Genomic DNA, 17662 nt, shown 5'->3' with positions numbered 1-17662 from the left:
CTCACCGAGCTTCTTGGGGGAGCGTGTGAATGTGCCCTTGACCACTTTGCAGTGGGTGTTGTCCCCTCCGCACACGCCACACTTATCTTCCTGCTTGCTGGAGCCGATCACTCCGTCACAGCCCACCTTCTGCAGAGGAGGGGGGACAGTGCATACTTGAGAGCCCTCCCCACTTGGGCCCTGGGGCCTGATTTGCCACCTCTGAAGCTCAGGTCTGCACCTCCCTTAGCAGTTTCCGATGCAGAGGAAGGAGACCCTGTGTGCCCAGCCCCTCACTGCACCTCATTTGCTCATCTGCACAGTGTGACCTCAGAAGGCTCTTCACAGCCCAAACAGAGCCACCTCCTGAGGCTAGCCTGGCCTGGCAAGCTAGCCTCCATGTGAACATTTCTGTCCCAATGGCTGTCAGTCAGACCTGGCTTCTGCCCTTCTCACAGGGTGGCCATGCTCCCACCCAAAGCTCAGGCCTGTGTGCCCTGGCCTTCAAACTGCCCTGAGAACACAATGTCCCCTTTAGTCTATCTCCAGGGTATCTGGACAGGGGGTAACAAGAATTGGTGACAAAAATTTTGCCTCCATTCTTCCAACAAATCATCTCAACATTGCCCACACTCCAGTGTCAAAAATTATTCCACACTGAGCAGGGATGTTCCCTCACCCAGCGCCACCTGGAAAAATAGTAACAAACTCAGGTTCTCTTACTCCACAGAGGTCTGGCAGCACACCATTCCTGGGGCCAGGGAAACTCCAGGGAAGGAGCTCCCACAGGACAGTGGCCCTGACATGCTTCCTGAGGCCACTTTCTCCTAGTTCAGCCAAGGAAGACAAGCTCTCCACTGAACTGGTCTGCTCCCTCTGCCTGTCTGAGCCACAGTATCACACGTTTCCCTCTTTGCCTAGGCTGCCAGGAAGCTCAGAGCCAATTTCCCCCTCAGGGTCATCCTACCACCTACCTCTGGAGAAACCCACTTCTCCCTCTGCTCTTCGATTTCTGACTTTTATCTTACAAGGCCCTTTAAGGACAGGGGCTCTAGACCACAGAGGGTTACAGAGCAGTGGTTCATGATCATTTTTGAAGGTGTGGCTAGATGTTAATGATCTTTGGTTTTATATCCAACAATGCCTCTGGAATAGTTTTTGGAAGTGAGCAAGGTGAAAAACAATCAATACAATGAACATGCTGGTTTTTATTTTAATGATTCCTGAGGGGGGAAAAATTAGCAAAGGAAGACAATGTGATCTACTGGGGGAGGGGTGGAGACCAGATGGAAACATGAGTCTTTACAGGTGCAGAAGCCTGAGCTGAGAGATTCACCTGCCATTTCTAGGTGTATGGTCTCAGGGGGCACACTGATCCAATTCAGAGTTTGTTTCCACATTTGTGACACGTCTGTGACACAGCCTGCAGGGGCTGTCACTGGGTGGAAGGAGTTGGTCCTTGCAAACAGTCACAGGCTGCCTTCCTCAGGGAAGGAGCAGGGGAGAGGAGAACCCTCTTTCAGGCCAGGATGATACACTCCCTGGAAGAAGGGTTGCCACAGCCTCTCACCTGAGGGGGTCACTGCTCAGTTTCCTACAGAATAAACCAGACGCAAAAAGCCTCAGAGACGTAGAGGCAAGTGGGTGCCAACGCAGATGTGCACCAGTGCCAGGAGCCAAGCAGCATTGGGAAGGCGATCTCCCAGACTCCCGGACTCGGAAGCCCATATGAGAACCAGCTCTGATCTAGAAGCTCTTTATTGGTTCACGTACTCTTTCTAAAAAGGCGTGCAGCCTGTGCACAACCCAATACACGAATTAGAAATTCAGCTGGTTAAAAAAAAAAAAAAAGAAAGAAAGAAAGAAAAGAAAAGAAATTCAGCTGGTTAGGGGCACCTGGGTGGCTCAGTCAGTTAAGTGTCTCACTCTTAGTTTTGGTTCAGGTCACGATCTCACGGTTCGTGGGTTCGAGCCCTGTGTCGGTCGGGCTCTGCACTGACAGCCTGCTTGGGATTCTCTCCCTCTCTCTCTGCCCCTCCCCAGCTCTCTCTCTCTCTCTCTCAAAATTGATAAATAAACTTAAAAAAATTTAGAAATTCAGCTGGTTGGAAGGGAAGGAGGCTATCTGGACAGAGGAAAAATGGAAGCAGCATGCTACATCTTAAAGGACTTGCTCCAACTGAGACTTTGTTCTGAGAGTCCCAGAAGGTGAGCAAAAGGAAAACAGAATAAATTTACTGCTTGATCTGTCAGAACTTGAGAGATATTAAAATGGCTTGTCTTTATCTGCTTAATTCTCAGACACATTTATTTCCCCATCTTTTGCTAGTTCTGAAACCAAGGTCTGTCTAATAATCACAGCAGACAGGACAAGGCCCTTGCCTGCCATCTAGAGGAGCAGTTTTGTGGGCACCTGCCAGTCGGCTCATCAGGTGGCACGACCACCAGGCCCAGGCGAGCGCCATCCCCGGCTCGGGGAGCCTCCATGTCTGACAAGTGTCCACAGACCTTCAGGAGACACTGTTTTAACATTCAGTGGTGTGAGCTAGCGGGGAGAATGACACGGGGACAGAGTAGAAAGGGTTAACAGAGTAGAAATGGCAAACGAAGACCACGGTCCTCATGTGGGCCTGAAATCTCGCTTGAGATCCTACCAGGGTTAACCGCTCAGGCTGGGGATGGCTCATGTCTCTGAGTGGCTTTGTGAGGCTGCTGCCGGCTAAGTCCACGCCCAGAGAGGTCTCTCGGCTGGACTGTGCTTCGGTTCAAGACCGGGTGGGAGACACTGGTAGAGGTGCTGGGGTATCTGTCACACAGGGAGGGGTGCAGAGCTAACGAGGTGCTGTTTCCTCCCTCCCCATTTGTGATGAAATCCTATGTGTGAGTCATCAGATCAGGAAAGATGTTATTAGCTAATTCAATCTCTGCCTCTCTCAGTGCCATTTTTGGGTGACCTATTCGGTAGCATGCTATTACTTTCTCAGGGTAGCGGCCTACGCCCTTTATCAAAACAAAATGACCCCACGGGCCTCGCTTAATCCTTGATACTTTTTTCATTCCCTGCTCCGTGTGCGTGTGTGTGTGTGCGCACGCACGTACATCTTTATTCTCCTGACACGTCTTCTGCTGTCATTTCACTTTCCACCTTCCTGAGTCATTGCGTTTGGATATTCCCTAATTAACAGCATCCACTAGGATATTATTTTTTTTTTAATTTTTCTTTTTAACGTTTATTTACTTTTGAGACAGAGAGAGACAGAGGATGAATGGGGGAGGGTCAGAGAGAGAGAGGGAGACACAGAATCTGAAACAGGCTCCAGGCTCTGAGCTGTCAGCACAGAGCCCGACGCGGGGCCCGAACTCACGAGCCGTGAGATCATGACCTGAGCCGAAGTCGGACGCTTAACCGACTGAGCCACCCAGGCGCCCCTGGATATTATTTTTGACCCAGTATGAGATTCTTTCAGAAGAAGGGTTGCACATCCCCATGTATCGTGAGGACTCGGTATTTCATCTTACTGCTGCCCACGACTTTTGTGTGGTTCCAGTCCTTCTGTCTCCTTTGTTTTCTAACATTTGCAATATGATCATATACATATGTGGACATATATATATTTCAAGTGATGCAAAAATCTATCATCCTACTGTTATTCCTTCAAAATCTCCATTAATAGATGAAATACTTAAGTCTGTTCTTCGATTGTGCATGATGCTTATGGCTCATGTTAGTCATGTTTCTGAAATTCTTCTAACTGTGCTCTGACATCTTTAAGAACATGCTGGCTAGGAAGAGGCCACCCCTCCCTCACGCTGATTCTTGGAAACAGCAAAGGGCTGGTGTGGGGGCACGCCTTTCATAGGTAAACCGACAATCCAGCAATCACTCCCTTTATCTGCCTCTCACGCACCAAGCTGATCCTTCCCCTGCCTGAAATCATCCTAAGGCCAGGCACCAAGAAACTAGGGACCACCCCTACAGCCCAGAACCTACCTGGATTATTCATACTAATCCTCAACTGTCTCTCCTGCTCTGTCTTGCCTCTCCCAAGGAAGCACCAGTAAAAACTCTGGCTTAAGCTGCCCCCACTCCCTTCTACCTCCCGATCAAATCTGGTGCTTCCCCATGTGGCCCTGCATAGTTTCCCTCAGGAAACATAAGTAACACACTCTTCCTCAAAGGCTTGACCTCTCTGTGGGTCACTCAGTCACCTCCATTAATGAAAACCCTGCGGGAATTAAGGAGACACTGTTCTTTGTTTCTCAGGATTTGGCTTCACCACCTGAGCAGACTGTGAAGCCTGGCCGCCCAGCCGTTGCATCAGACAGGAGCCTCCTTTCCAGTGGGCTAAGGCGCCATGTGGGTGGAGAGAAGCCCTGGGCACAGGTCCAGTGGCCCCGTACCCCACCTCCTTGCTCTTCTGGCCTCACCCCCTTTGGCTGGGGTGCCTGTGGTATTCCACCAAGCTTTCTGCTGGAGACTTCTTTACAGATCTCATCTCTCAGCAAGACAAGAAGGAAGTCAGCCTCTGACCCTACAGTCAGTTGTGCCTACTCAGTCCTACCTCCAGGATGTGCCTTGTTCCAGGCTGATTCTGACACTATGCACGCTTAGCCTCAGACCACCCAATAACCCCACAAAGCTGATACCCTGAGCTATGCCCGCCCCCCGCTGGCCTCACGGCCCTCACCTTGCACTCCCCACGCACACAGAGGCTGAAGGCGTCCTTGTAGGAGCAGCGTGTCCCATCGTGCACCATACGCTTCATGGACACCACCTCCCCGGTCTCCTTGGACTGGCAGTAGAGGTGACATCTCTCCTTGGCTGGAAGGGAAGCAGTGGGGTGTTGGTGAGGCAGGCTGGCTGCACCCCTCGCTTTCCTCACAGGTTTGCTCAAGAGAAGCACCATGCAATGGAGAAGCTCTCTCGAGGGTCTTCTTAGGATTCTGCCCCTGGGACTGGGGCAGAAAGCGAAAGGGGGCAGGTGGCTTCAACCCCCCTGGTGTGTCTGTCTTGGGGCCTTTGACCCTGGGCTATTGCATTTGGGAAGACCTTTTCCCAACAGAGCCAGGTTGATGTTGGCGCTGATCCCAGAGACTCTGACAGCCTTTCCCTCCAGACTGCATGCCCCCTTCAAGAGGGGGACCCTGTCTGCTCTGGCACCCACTCTCTGGACTGTATGAATTGGGCCTGTGGCAGGCGCTGGGCTGGGGTAACACACACATGGGTGATGGAGAGAGCACAGCAGGCCTGTGTCCGCCGCCCGCCCACCCCTGCCCAAGGCCCAGAAGGAACTGGAGCTGTAAGTTTAAAATGCCAGGACTGGCCCTGGCAGCTACGGCGGTCAGGGTGGGCTCCGCTGATAGCTTGGCATAGCCAGTGGCTTGCCCATGGTGGCATGAGCAGCACAGGACGGTGTGAGCTGTGCCCCACCAGTGCCCCGGACCCAGCAGCTGAGCACCCGCTGGCCCTGTCTCTGGGGGCTCACCATCCCGGTGCTCATGGGGCAGCCAGTGGTGCTGGGCGTCACCGTGCTCGAAGTACAGGTCCCACTGGCGGCACTGCTCCTCGCGGAAGTCAGCCAGGGTGTCAGGGCAGTCCTGGGGGTTGCACAGCTGGAAGTCATAGCCAAGGCCAGAGCAGGTGCGACCCCCGTTGGCTGGGCTGGGAAAGAAAGTGAAAGCCTTGCAGCTCGGTGCCACCAGGAGGAGAGGTAGAGTCTCAGGTGTGTGTGTGGGGGGGGGGGGGGGGGGCAGCTCCACAGAGTGACGGGACCCAGCCCTGCCCTGTCACAGGAGCATTAGCTGGGCCCCAGGGCGCCTTCCCACCCCTCAGCTCCTGTCGCCATGACTATGAACCAACAGTGGGATGTTGACTGGCTAAGGTTCTGCCATTACTGGGACATTAATCTCAAGATGGAGGAGCTGGGGGAGTCTCCTTCACAGCCGGGCAGAATCGCGCACGAAACCAGAGAATCTGAAACCGCACAATTGCGCACGAGTTCTCAACAAGGGTCAGGCATGCAGTGGACACTGGGTTCACTGGCTTTCCTCCACCGCAGAGACTCTAAGCAGTGCTCATCCACAAAGCCTGGCCCCACGCATGGCAACGATCAGAAAAGGCTCTGGCTGTGGGCCAGCAGGTGCCTCTGGCAGGCGGGGTGATGGAGTGGGGCGGACCGCACCCCCAGAGGAGCTGGGGGCCTCAGGGCCGCCATCTGCCAGGCGTGCCAGGACCCGAGGTCCTACCTGAGACTCGGGCAAAGGTCATGCTCTGTGCATGTGGCGGGGTGGTAAGTGTAGCCACGTGCGGCACAGCAGAGTGGACAACAAAAGGGACTCCCCTAGGGCTCTCCTCGCATGCCACGTTCTGGAGGAAAGTCCATGGAAAGAATGATACAAGAAATGTGTGGGGGGAGAGAAACAAGAAACCTCAGTGTTGGATGGGGAGGGTGAAAAGGAGGAGCAGCTCTGAGATTCACACCAAGGCCACTGATGGGACCGCAGAGAAGGACACCAATGAGGGCTTCACCGGGAGGGGGTGCAGGTGTGGGAAGCCAGTTCCCAGCGACTGTCTGGGAAACAGCAAGAAGGAGGCCTACTGACTCCAACGGAAACGGACGCTAACTTTGAACCAGAAAGTGAGCTGGAGAATTCAGGGGTGGTCGGGGAGGAAGACCAAGCAAAGAGTCAGATGCTAGACTGCCTGTGGTTTTGCAGTCACAAGTGGGGAGAGCCGGTGACAGAGAGGGACTGGGTCCAGCGAGCAGGGCTGGCTGTGAACTGTGCAGGTGTCTTCACGCTGGCCCCAGTATTTAGGAAAGGCTGTGGAGCAGTGCAGGAAGCCACAAGGACAGACAGTCACCCTCTGGAGAATGCATGAAAGAGAGGCCTGTGGGGCCCATCTGAGGTGCTGACAAACAGGCTGTGTGGAGCCCAGGGGCTCTGAGGTGCTCTGGCCCCCCGCAGCTACCCGGGTCTCCCACTGATGGTGATGTAAACAGTTTTCATAGTTCCTGCCGAGGCATCCACGCTGTCTGACAGTCACTGATGTGGAGGGAGTGTTGGCACCAGGCAGGGGTTGGCTAATCTCCGGGCATGATAGCTTGTGTGAGCAGACAGCTCCTGTCACTGCTGCCCTGTCCCTTGCTGCCACCAAGGAGGCTGGGGCAGCCAGAGGGGTAAAAATTCCCTCGAGTGCCCAGATGGAGAAGGACAGAACGTGGAACCCCCCTCCCTAGCCTTGAGCCTGTGTGAGCTCCCCCCAGGGCCATGCCAGGGGACGGGAACTCTGCTGTCCTCACCCAGCACCCCAGGGCCTCTGAGGTTCTAACTTCCTGTCTTGTCAATCTTGAATCTCATCCCGAGGCAGGTATAGTAGCCGCAGGGGTGCTTGAAAGGAGCTGGGGATAGGGTACTTTGCACCTGACCAGGATAGGGCCTGAAGCCCTTGGGTAGGAGCTAGTCAGAAGCATGAGGTTTAGGGTTCTCCAAGCACCAGCTGGAGTGCCTGGCCCTAAGCACAGGTGACCCTGAGGTTTGGGCTTTTCCAATGCTGGACTCCAGGTCGTGGGTCCCTTCCTGACCAATGTGGACTTGACCCCTCTCCCCAGAGCCTAGATTGCTGTCCCCCTCTGGCACCCCAGGGGCCAATTCAGGGCCTGGCCAACCAGAGCAACCAGAAATGCTGCAGAGGCCAGAGTCTGGACGGGCCTCAGAGACCTGCAGGGCTTAGATTTGGGGGTCACAGGCTCCTTTGAGAAGATGATGTGAAGCCAGACACCTGCCCCTGAGAAAAACACAGATGTATATAAAGTCATATGCAACTCCTGCTGAGACCATGGTGGAACCCAGAGAGGGGTGATGAGCCTAGGACTCAGGCTTAGGGTTTGGGGCCCACCCCCAAACATCGAGGGGGTCCAGGTGGGTGGAGGACGTGAGTGAAGATGGCTGAGTCTGGATGCTCCAGAAGCCATTCACCGCTAGCCTGTAGTTGGGCCTGGTGTTGCAATGAAAGCTGGAAGCTTTGAAAGTCTGAAAGCTGGAAATAAGATTCTCTTTTTTTTTTATGTGAAATTCCAGATTTGTTGTATTTTCAGGAGAATTGAGATCTTTAAAATACTGAAAAGGCCAAAGAAAGAGACAAAAGCCACATGTCCCCTGGCAGTAGCAGGGCCTCCCTGGAAGACGGAAACCTGAGTGAACTGTTGTCTATGTGGAAGGGAGGGATTCAGCTCACATTACTGCATGTGCACCCACAATAAACCTACAAGGTAGGCTGCCTGAGGCTCGGGGCTCACTGATGCACCCCGAGCCTCACAGAGCTGCAGGAGCCCATGGGCACATCACCATGGGTGAGGCAAGGTGGAGGAGGGGTGGGGCGTGAATAAGGAAGGGCACAGACCTGAGACATCTTCACAGAGTGGGGGTATAACGGGGGAGATTCAAGGACCCTCGTGGAGGACAACACAGCACAGGGCCTTGGGTATGCATGGGAGGCAGGAGGAGGAGCCTGTTTGGGAGTGGGAGCTGGCAGACCCCAGGGGCAGCCTCCCTAGGCGATCTGCACCATACATGCCTGCAAAATGGCATGTCCCTGACCTTGCCTCTTGCCTGACTGCAGACAGCGGCTCCCCTGCTCAGGCCCCCAGCATCCTGGAGCCCGAGAGGGCCCTCCTCCTTATGCCCATTTCCCTGTCTCTATGATACCTTACTCCATGCCCTTGACCAAGAAGGGCAGAGGAAGCTGGTGTCTAGAAGAGGGTGTGGGCCAGGTTGGGGGAATGGCCCTTGGCCAGAGAATTGGAGACCAGGTTTCCAAGCCTCTAGGCCTGGCTCGGCCACTGCAGGCTGCATGACCTTCCCTCTAGGAGTCTCTGCTTTGTCCCATGAATGGTGAGGAGGACACCCTCTGCACAAGTGGTGTGCAGCCATAGGAACCCTGCAGGACAGGGTCAGCAAGGGAGGGGTCTTGGGGACCTCAGCTACCACACGGGAAGGCGCGAAACAGCGCGGCCAACTCACTGTGGGTTGTCACACTGGCGGGTCCTGAACTTCACACCTGTGCCGCAGGTGCGTGAGCAGGAGCCGAACGGACTCCAGGCGCCCCAGTTGCCATCCCGTTTGAGAATGTCAGGCGTCAGCCAGATGCAGTGTCCTTTAAAGCAGTGCTGAAAGACAGAAGGTCACTCCTATGACCCACCACTCCAGGGCCACTCAGACACCCCATACCTTTCTACCTGCAGTTCCTTTGAGATTGGTTTGGCTCTAGAGGTTCTGAGAGAGAGCAGACCCTACTCGCCCTAGAAAGTCAGAACCCCGTCAGGAGGTGCAGCGAGGTGAAAGACACCCTCCTCCCCCCTGACCACCGCCTTGGTCTCCCAGCCATCCTCAACATCCTGTCCAGCCTGCTGTCCCCTCCGCCAGAGCCTGCCCCACACCATGTCCCCAGGTGAAGCCCACACCAGGCCCTTTCATAAAGATGCAACTGGCAGGTCAAGCCAGTGACTCCAGAGACATACAGGATCTACTTGTTTACGTACAAAAGGCAACTTCAAGGACATATAATGGAAATGAAGGTCAGTTGACAAGCTGACATGCTAAAAATTCAGGAATACAGTGAATAGAACACTTGAGCTCAGAGAACACAAATCCACAGCATGAATCTGGTCACACCACTCCCCAGCCTGCCACGGGGAAGACGCTTATGTAATTCAGGGCCATTTCAGGGAAAAAAATTACAAGATTTAAAATACTAAATCAGATAGGAAATGGAATACTGACTTAGGATAAGAAAAGCCATCACAAAAAGTTAAAAATTTAAAAGGGTCCAGTACCACAAACAACTGGAAGCAGAGAACAATGATTTTTTTTCAGATTCACTGACTGTCACAACTTTTCATAACTTTTCCTGCAATTCTTTTTAGTATTTTTTTTGAGAGAGACAGAAACAGTGTGAGTGGGGGAGGGGCAAAGAGCAAGGGAGGGAGAGAATCCTAAGCAGGCTCTTCGTTGCCAGCACAGAGCCCCATGACAGAGCCCCCTGTGGGGCTCGAACTCAGGAAACCATGAGATCACGAACTGAGCTAAAACCAAGAGGCGGACACTTAACCCACACCCAGGCGCCTCCTTTTCCTGAAATTCTGACGGCACACTCGTCCATTCCCTCTTCACAGGACACCTGGACCGCAGGTTCGCGAACAGGAGCCGAACAGACCCCGGGCACCCCAGTTGTCGTCCAGTTTCAAGATGTCATTTTGTAGCGCAACTGTTTTCCGTATTGAGAATAGAAAGATAACGCAGCCATGCCTCAGCACACTTTTTCCGTGAGGGCCAGTAGCTACTTTGGCTGCATGATCTCAGTTGCAACTACTCAGCTCTGCCACTGGGGCATGAACACGGCTACCGACAACAGATGAGTGAATGGACTGTGTTCCGATAAAACTCTGTTTACAAAAACAGGCAGCAAACAGAAACATCTACAGTGGACCTGTGAGGAGCCGGGTGAACTCTCTCCTCAGTAGGATAACCACGTAACTGGTGAAAATCCTTTTTTGTTTTTTAACAACCACTCAAAGTATCTGGAGATTGTTCTAAAGTCGATACAACAAATAGAGAAATGTTTATTCAAGAATGTCTACTAGAGGCGCCTGGGTGGCTCAGTTGGTTGAGCGTCCCACTTCAGCTCAGGTCATGATCTCTCAGTTTGTGAGTTCAAGCCCCATGTGGGCTCTGTGCTGACCGCTTGGAGCCTGGAGCCTGCTTCGGTTTCTGTGTTTCCCTCTCTCTCTGCCCCTCCCCCACTCACCTGTGTCTCTCTCATAAATAAATAAACATTAAAAAATTTAAAAATATTAAAAACAAAATAATGAAGGCCAGAGGCAGTGGTGTTAATCAAGGATGACCAGTAAAATTAGCTCTCAACAATAAAGGTGAAAAAAATATTCCCACACAAACAGCAACAAGGAGATTTCGTTGCTAGCAGCATTCCTCGTAAGAAAATACTAAAGGAAGTTATTCAGGCTGAAAGCAAATGGCACCAAAGAATAATTTAAATTCTAGAAGTTTCTAGAAGAAACACAGATTACCAAAACCAACTTAATAAGATATAGAAAATCAGAACAGATGAATAACAAGCAAAGAGGTTAAATTAGTGATTTAAAACTTCTCACAAATTATAGCCCAATCCCAGATGGTTTCTCTGGTAAATTCTACCAAACATTTAAAGAAAAATTAATACCAATCCTTTAAAAATTCTTCCAAAATATAGAAAAGGAAGAAATTTCCCTACTCATTCTCTGAGACTAGCATTAGTCTGATACCAAAATCAGACAAAGACCTTTATCTCTTATGAAAACAGATGGAAAAATCCTCAACAAAACCCTAGCAAACCAAATCTAACATCATATTAAAAGATTATACACCATGACCAAGTGACGTTTACCCAGGAACGCAGGTTTAACATCTGAAAATCAATCAATGTAATAAACCATATTAACAGAATAAAGAACAAACTGTATGATTGCTGCAAGACTCAAAAAAAGAAATCTGGCAATATCCAACATCCTTTCCTGAAAACACACACACACACACACACACAGGACAAGGAGCAGAAGAGAATTTCCTCAATCTGCTAAAGGACATCGAGGAAATACACACAGCTAACATCATGCTTAATCATGAAGGGATGAATGCTTTCCCTGTGATCAGGAACAAGACTTCTACGGGAATTTACCACTGGCACGTTGGTTGGTAGGAGAGATGTAGGTATGGGAATGCAAGCTGGTGCAGCCACTCTGGAAACCAGTATGGAGGTTCCTCATTAAAACTGAAAACAGAACTACCCTACGACCCAGCAATTGCACTACTAGGTATTTATCCAAGGGATACAGGTATGGTGTTTCGAAGGGACACATGCACCCCAATGTTTATAGCAGCACTATCAACAATAGCCAAAGCATGGAAAGAGCCCAAATGTCCATCAATGGATGAATGGATAAAGAAGATGTATATATATATATATATATATATATATATACACAATGGAGTATTACTTGGCAATCAAAAAGAATGAAATCTTGCCTTTCGCAACTATGTGGATGGAACTGGAGGGTATCGTGCTAAGTGAAATTAGTCAGTCAGGGAAATACAAATATATGACTTCACTCACATGAGGACTTTAAGAGACCAAACAGATGAACATAAGGGAAGGGAAGCAAAAATAATGTGAAAACAGGGAGGGGAACAAAACATAAGAGACTCTTAGATATGGAGAACAAAAGAGGGTTACTGGAGGGGTTGTGGGAGGGGAGATGGGCTAAATGGGTAAGGGGCACTAAGGAATCTACTCCTGAAATCATTGTTGCACTATATGCTAGCTAATTTGGATGTAAATTATAAAAAATAAAAAAAAGACTTCTAATCAACATTGTACTGGAAGTTCTTGCCAGGACAAGTGGCCAAGAAAAAGAAACAAAAGACATCCAGACTGGAACAGAAGAAGTAAAACTATCTCTACTTGCAGATGACATGATCTTACATAAACTCCTAAAGAATCTGTTAAAAAACTATTAGATCCAATAAAGAAATTCAGTGAGATGGCAGGGCACAAGATCCATATAGAAAAATCAATTGTTATTTCCGTGAATTTTATTCTATGAATAAACTGAATGTGAAACTGAAAATCTATCTACAATAGCACCAAAAAGAAAAAAAAAAACCTTAGTAATAAATGGAGTCAAAGAAGTGCAAAATATGTACACTGAAAACTACAAAACACTGTTGAAATAAAGATCCAAATAAAAAGAAAGACATCCCATTTTATGGGTCAGGCTGTTAGTATGTCGACACTCTAGATTCAATGTAATCCTATCAAAATCCCTACTGGAGTTTTGCAGAAATTGAGAAACTGCTCCTAAAATTGACATGGACATCCTCACCAACACTTGTTATTTCTTTATTTTTTTGGTTCTAGCCATTCTGACAGCTCAAAGGACTGGGAACAGCCAGAACAATCTTGAAAAAGAACAAAGTAGGGGCAACTGGATGGCTCTGTCAGTTGAGCATCAGACTTGGCTCAGGTCATGATCTCACGGCTCATGAGTTTGAGCCCCGCATCGGGTTCACTGCTATCAGTGTGGAGCCTGCTTCAGATCTTCTGTACCTGCCACCCTCTATCCCTTCCCCACTTGTACTCTTCTCTCTCAAAAATAAATAAATCTTTAGGAAAAACAAAAGAAAAAGAACAAAGTAGGATGACTCATGCTTCCCTACTTCAAAGCTTAATACAAAACTACAGTAATCAAGACCATGTGCCCCTCCCATAAGGAAAGACAAATCTATTGATGCAACAGAATGCATACTCCAGAAATGAGCCCTTACATGTGGTCAGTTGGTTTTCAACAAGGATGACAAGATGATTCAATGGAAAGAGAAAAGTCTCTTTGATAATGGTGCTGAGATGACTGGAAATCCACACTCAGAGAAGGATGAAATTGGATCCCTATCTCACACCTCACACAAAAAAATCAGCTGAAAATGGATCATAAACCTAAATGTGAGGACTGTACTCCGAATACAACACAGAAATACATCTTCTTGACCTAACGGCAATGATTTCTTAGATACAACGCTAGAAGCACAGGCAACAAAAGAAAAAAAAAAAAAACCGATACATTGGACCTCACCAATATTGAAACCTTTTGTGCATCAAATGATACTGTCATGAAATTGAAAAGACAACCCATAAAATGGGAGAAAATGCTTGCAAATGATCCATCTGATAACCCCAATACGGGACTTGTATCCAGAATATATAAAGAACTCCTATAACTCAATAATAGAAAGATGAATAACTCAATTAGAAAATATTCAGAGGAAATGAACAGACATCTATCCCCCCAAAAGAAACACACACATATATGTGTGTGTATGTTTGTGTGTGTATATATATATATGAACAGCCACTAAGCACATGGTGAAAAGATGCTCAACATTACTAGGGAAATCAAAACCACAGTGAGGGGGCGCCTGGGTGGCTCAGTCCGTTAAGCGTCTGACTCTTGATTTCGGCTTAGGTCATGATCTCATGGTTTGTGGGTTGGAGCCCTGCATCAGGCTCTGTGCTGAGTGTGGAGCCTGCTTGGGATTCCCTCTCTCTCGCTCTGTCTCTCCCTCTGCCCCTTCCCCACTCATGCAAGCATGCACATGCTCTTACTCTCTAAAAAACAAAACAAAACAAAAAACCACAACAAAGTAACACTTCACATCCACATCCAAGAAAAACACAGAGTACAACAAGTTCCAGGGAGGATGTGGAGAAATCAGAACCCTCACGACAATGCTAGCTCAAATGTAAAAAAAGTGTAGCTGCTTTGGGAACTGGTCTGGCAGTTTTGCAAAACGTGAGACAGAGAGCTGCGGTAAGATTCAACAATTCCACTCCCAGGTACGTATCCAAGAAAAGCGACGCATCTACCCATAACTCATACAGGAACGTTCATAGCAGCATTTCTCATAAAAGCTGAAAAGCAGAAAAAATTCAGATGCCCACTGAATGATAAATGGATAAATAAAACACAGTGTTATCTCCACAATGGATTATTAGCCACTAAAAGGTATAAAGTACGGACACACACTACAACATAGATAGACGCTACAAGCGGATGAGTCTTAGGAATGCTATACTATTAAAGAAAGCCAGGAACAAAGGACACATATTATATGAGTCCATTTATAAGAAATGTCCCGAAGAGGCAAATCTACACAGACAGAAAGTAGATTAGTGATTGCTCAGGACTGTGGTGGAGGCTGAGTGGAGAGGATTGAACCAGAGAGACTGCTAACACTAGTACGCGGCTTCTTTGGGGAGTGACAACAATATTCTAAAATTTGATCGTGGTGAAAGTTGCACAACTCTGTGAATATACAGAAAACCATGAACTGGTGATTTTAAATGTGAATCACATCTTAATGAAGCTGTTGGTGGGGGAGGGGAGGAAACCAGGTGGCAGGAAGCATGGGTCTGTGTGTGACAGCTTGCTAATCCTGGTTTGAGCAGGTTGAGGGAAATATTTTATTTTTTTTTAAAGTTTATTTATTTATTTTGAGGTGGGGAGGGGCAGAGAGAAAGGGACAGAGAGAATCTCAAACTGGCTCTGTGCTGTCAGTGCTGAGCCCCAGGTGGGGCTCGATGTCATGAACCGTGAGGCCGTGACCTGAGCAGAAATCAAGAGTCCTGACACTTACCTGACTGAGCTACCCAGCTCCCCTTCATTTTTAAATTATTGATAATTTAGATAAGCTATTGGTGGTGTAATGGGAACACTGAGATGATCAAATATGGAGACGCTGCTATCCAGTTTGTTTTCTGATATGGATTTCAGGGCATTTCAAGTTTTCTCTCTCAGAGCCTGATTTTAAACGCTCTCTGAATTGGGAACACTCAGTAACAGTTCCTGTTGACATTCTTATTGCAGGGGTAATATTCTGAGCTTCATGTTGTCTTTGATGTTGTCAACATTTCATGTCAAGTCAGAAAGAAGTTTAAATGCTTTTCCAATGTGCTCATCAAATTCACCCCTCTTCATTAACTGAATCCAGTTAATGTCAAACATTTCAAGAGCCTGTCTGTTCCTTCGCTTTGATATTTATCTCTTCCTCCTAATGAATGGCTGCTTTGGGTTTGATCTGAAACCTTTTCTCGTTACAATTAAATTTTTGTGTTAAAAATTTTTTTTTTAACATTTATTTATTTTTGAGAGAAAGCGACAGTGTGAACGGGACAGAGAGAGAGGGAGACACAGAATCGGAAGCAGGCTCCAGGCTCTACACTGTCAGCACAGAGCCCAATGTGGGGCTCGAACCCACGAGCCATGAGATCATGACCAGAGCTGAAGTCGGACGCTCAACCGACTGAGCCACCCAGGTTCCCCTACAGTTAAATTTTCAAAGTCGGCATTACTTCTCCTGATTTCTTTACTCCTTTTCCTCCTCTTGCCTTCTATTAATTTTTATCTGAATTTTATTTAATACATAAACTTGAAAATGACAAAAGATGGTACCTTTATGCATCTGTCCAAATCAGAAGTCTGTAATTTCTCCCTTATTTTTTTACCAAAGAGTTCCAAAACAACTTTCAAAGTTGCAGTTCAACTGGTGTATTGAAGCTTCATCAACGTTTTGAATAAACTTTCTGCATCCCATTTGCACTCAGCTTTCTCTCCTGGTCTCTGAAAATTTATTTTAGCACCTCTTATATTTTGAAATCCATATGCTGTGAGGCGTGGACAGCTTTTTAACAAGCAGACCATCTGGTTACACTTAGCCTTTTTAAAGAAACACCCAAGTTGGATCTGTGTTTAAAGGAGCCCGTCTGCAAGATAAACCTCAGAAGCAAACATAAACTATTGCCAATACGGAAGCCGTTGTGCCCTCAGGTATAGCTGAGCCACTTTTTCTGCAATGATCTGAGGGCCATGAGCCGCGTACCACGCAGATTCCACAGTGAATTGACGTGGTGGTGGCCGGAGTGTCTCTAGATGTTATTCCTGCCCCTGGACAGCTACAGTCAGTAACTTAACTGGACACGAAAGATACTGAGACCACATACACAAGCCAGTAAACAGACTTCAAATGCAATTTCTCCTTAGTCGAAGCCACAGAGCATGCATTGCCACTCTACTGCCGGTGCAAGAAGTATATCGGAGGGGAAGGGGATGTGAAAAGAGAAGTGATCTTAATTGATTACAGTTAAATTACTTCTGCAAACTTTACGAAAACACATGACCATGTGAACACATGACATCGTAAGGGGCCCAATGGAAGTATGAGGTGCTGGAGCACGCGCATCCTAAGATTCATGGTGGATTCACCTCTGCTCTTCTCTCAAAACCTTCTGCAGGCTCCTACTGCTGCAGGATTCAGACTAGCTCTTTAGCCTAGCCTGGCCCTGCATGACTGGCTCCTACTCGCCCCTCCTGCCTCATTGCCCACCACCATGCCAGGCACCCAGACACTGACTGGTCTCTGGACAGACCACACTTGCTTCCCTCGAAGCCTTTGCAAATGCTGCTGCTCAGGAAGCCTAACACTCCACTTCCTTCCCCCACACCCAGGGCAGCAGATGCCAAAAAGACATCCCCCTTCAGGACTGAGGCTCTCGCTCCCCCAGCCGTGAAGTGTGTTGGTTGTCTGTGCTCACAGTTGAGTCCTTCTCCAGGAAATGCCCTCAGCCAAAGAGCGCTGCCTAGCCCAGAGTCATGCCTCTTTCCTGGGAATAGCCACAGCCAACCACTGGTCAAAGTTGGGCACAGGTCTGAAAGTTCAGCCCAGAGCTTTGGGTGGGGTCTGCTGAGACCCATAACGTGGCCATATTGCTATTTGATGCCTCACTCTTCCCACAGACGGTGATCCTGCAGGCATTCCCCAGGAAGATGCCCACAATTGGATCTCTGTCTCAGAGTCCATTCCTAGGGAGCCATGCTGCCAACTCTGTACCCACGTCACTGCCACGCTTCCCTCCTGATTCTCCTCTCTCAGACAAACCCATGCCTGCCTCCCCTACCCCTGTGCACATCTCTGCTTGGGAGCCTGCCTCAGCTCTTCCTTCCTTCCTTCCTTCCTTCCTTCCTTCCTCCCTCCCTTCCTCCCTCCCTCCCTTCCTTCCTCCCTCCCTTACTTCCTTTTT

At 48.8% G+C, this 17662-nt stretch overlaps 1 protein-coding gene across 1 annotated transcript in view; it reads right to left on the bottom strand.

The window, feature by feature from the left end:
- Positions 1-17662, bottom strand: part of ADAMTS2 (ADAM metallopeptidase with thrombospondin type 1 motif 2) — a 238136-nt gene that overhangs the window by 20273 nt on the left and 200201 nt on the right. The window contains exons 11-14 of the mRNA XM_049649005.1: positions 9001-9146; positions 5466-5641; positions 4668-4801; positions 6-129 (exon numbers count right to left, since the gene is read on the bottom strand). Of these exons, the coding sequence (XP_049504962.1) occupies positions 6-129; positions 4668-4801; positions 5466-5641; positions 9001-9146 (580 nt within the window). The remainder of the gene's footprint in view (positions 1-5; positions 130-4667; positions 4802-5465; positions 5642-9000; positions 9147-17662) is intronic.

The sequence above is a fragment of the Panthera uncia genome (genome assembly GCF_023721935.1).
Source record: "Panthera uncia isolate 11264 chromosome A1 unlocalized genomic scaffold, Puncia_PCG_1.0 HiC_scaffold_17, whole genome shotgun sequence".
Lineage (NCBI taxonomy): Eukaryota > Metazoa > Chordata > Mammalia > Carnivora > Felidae > Panthera > Panthera uncia.
The sequence above is the reverse complement of the archived record's forward strand: the minus strand, read 5'-3'. Positions and strand labels throughout refer to the sequence as shown.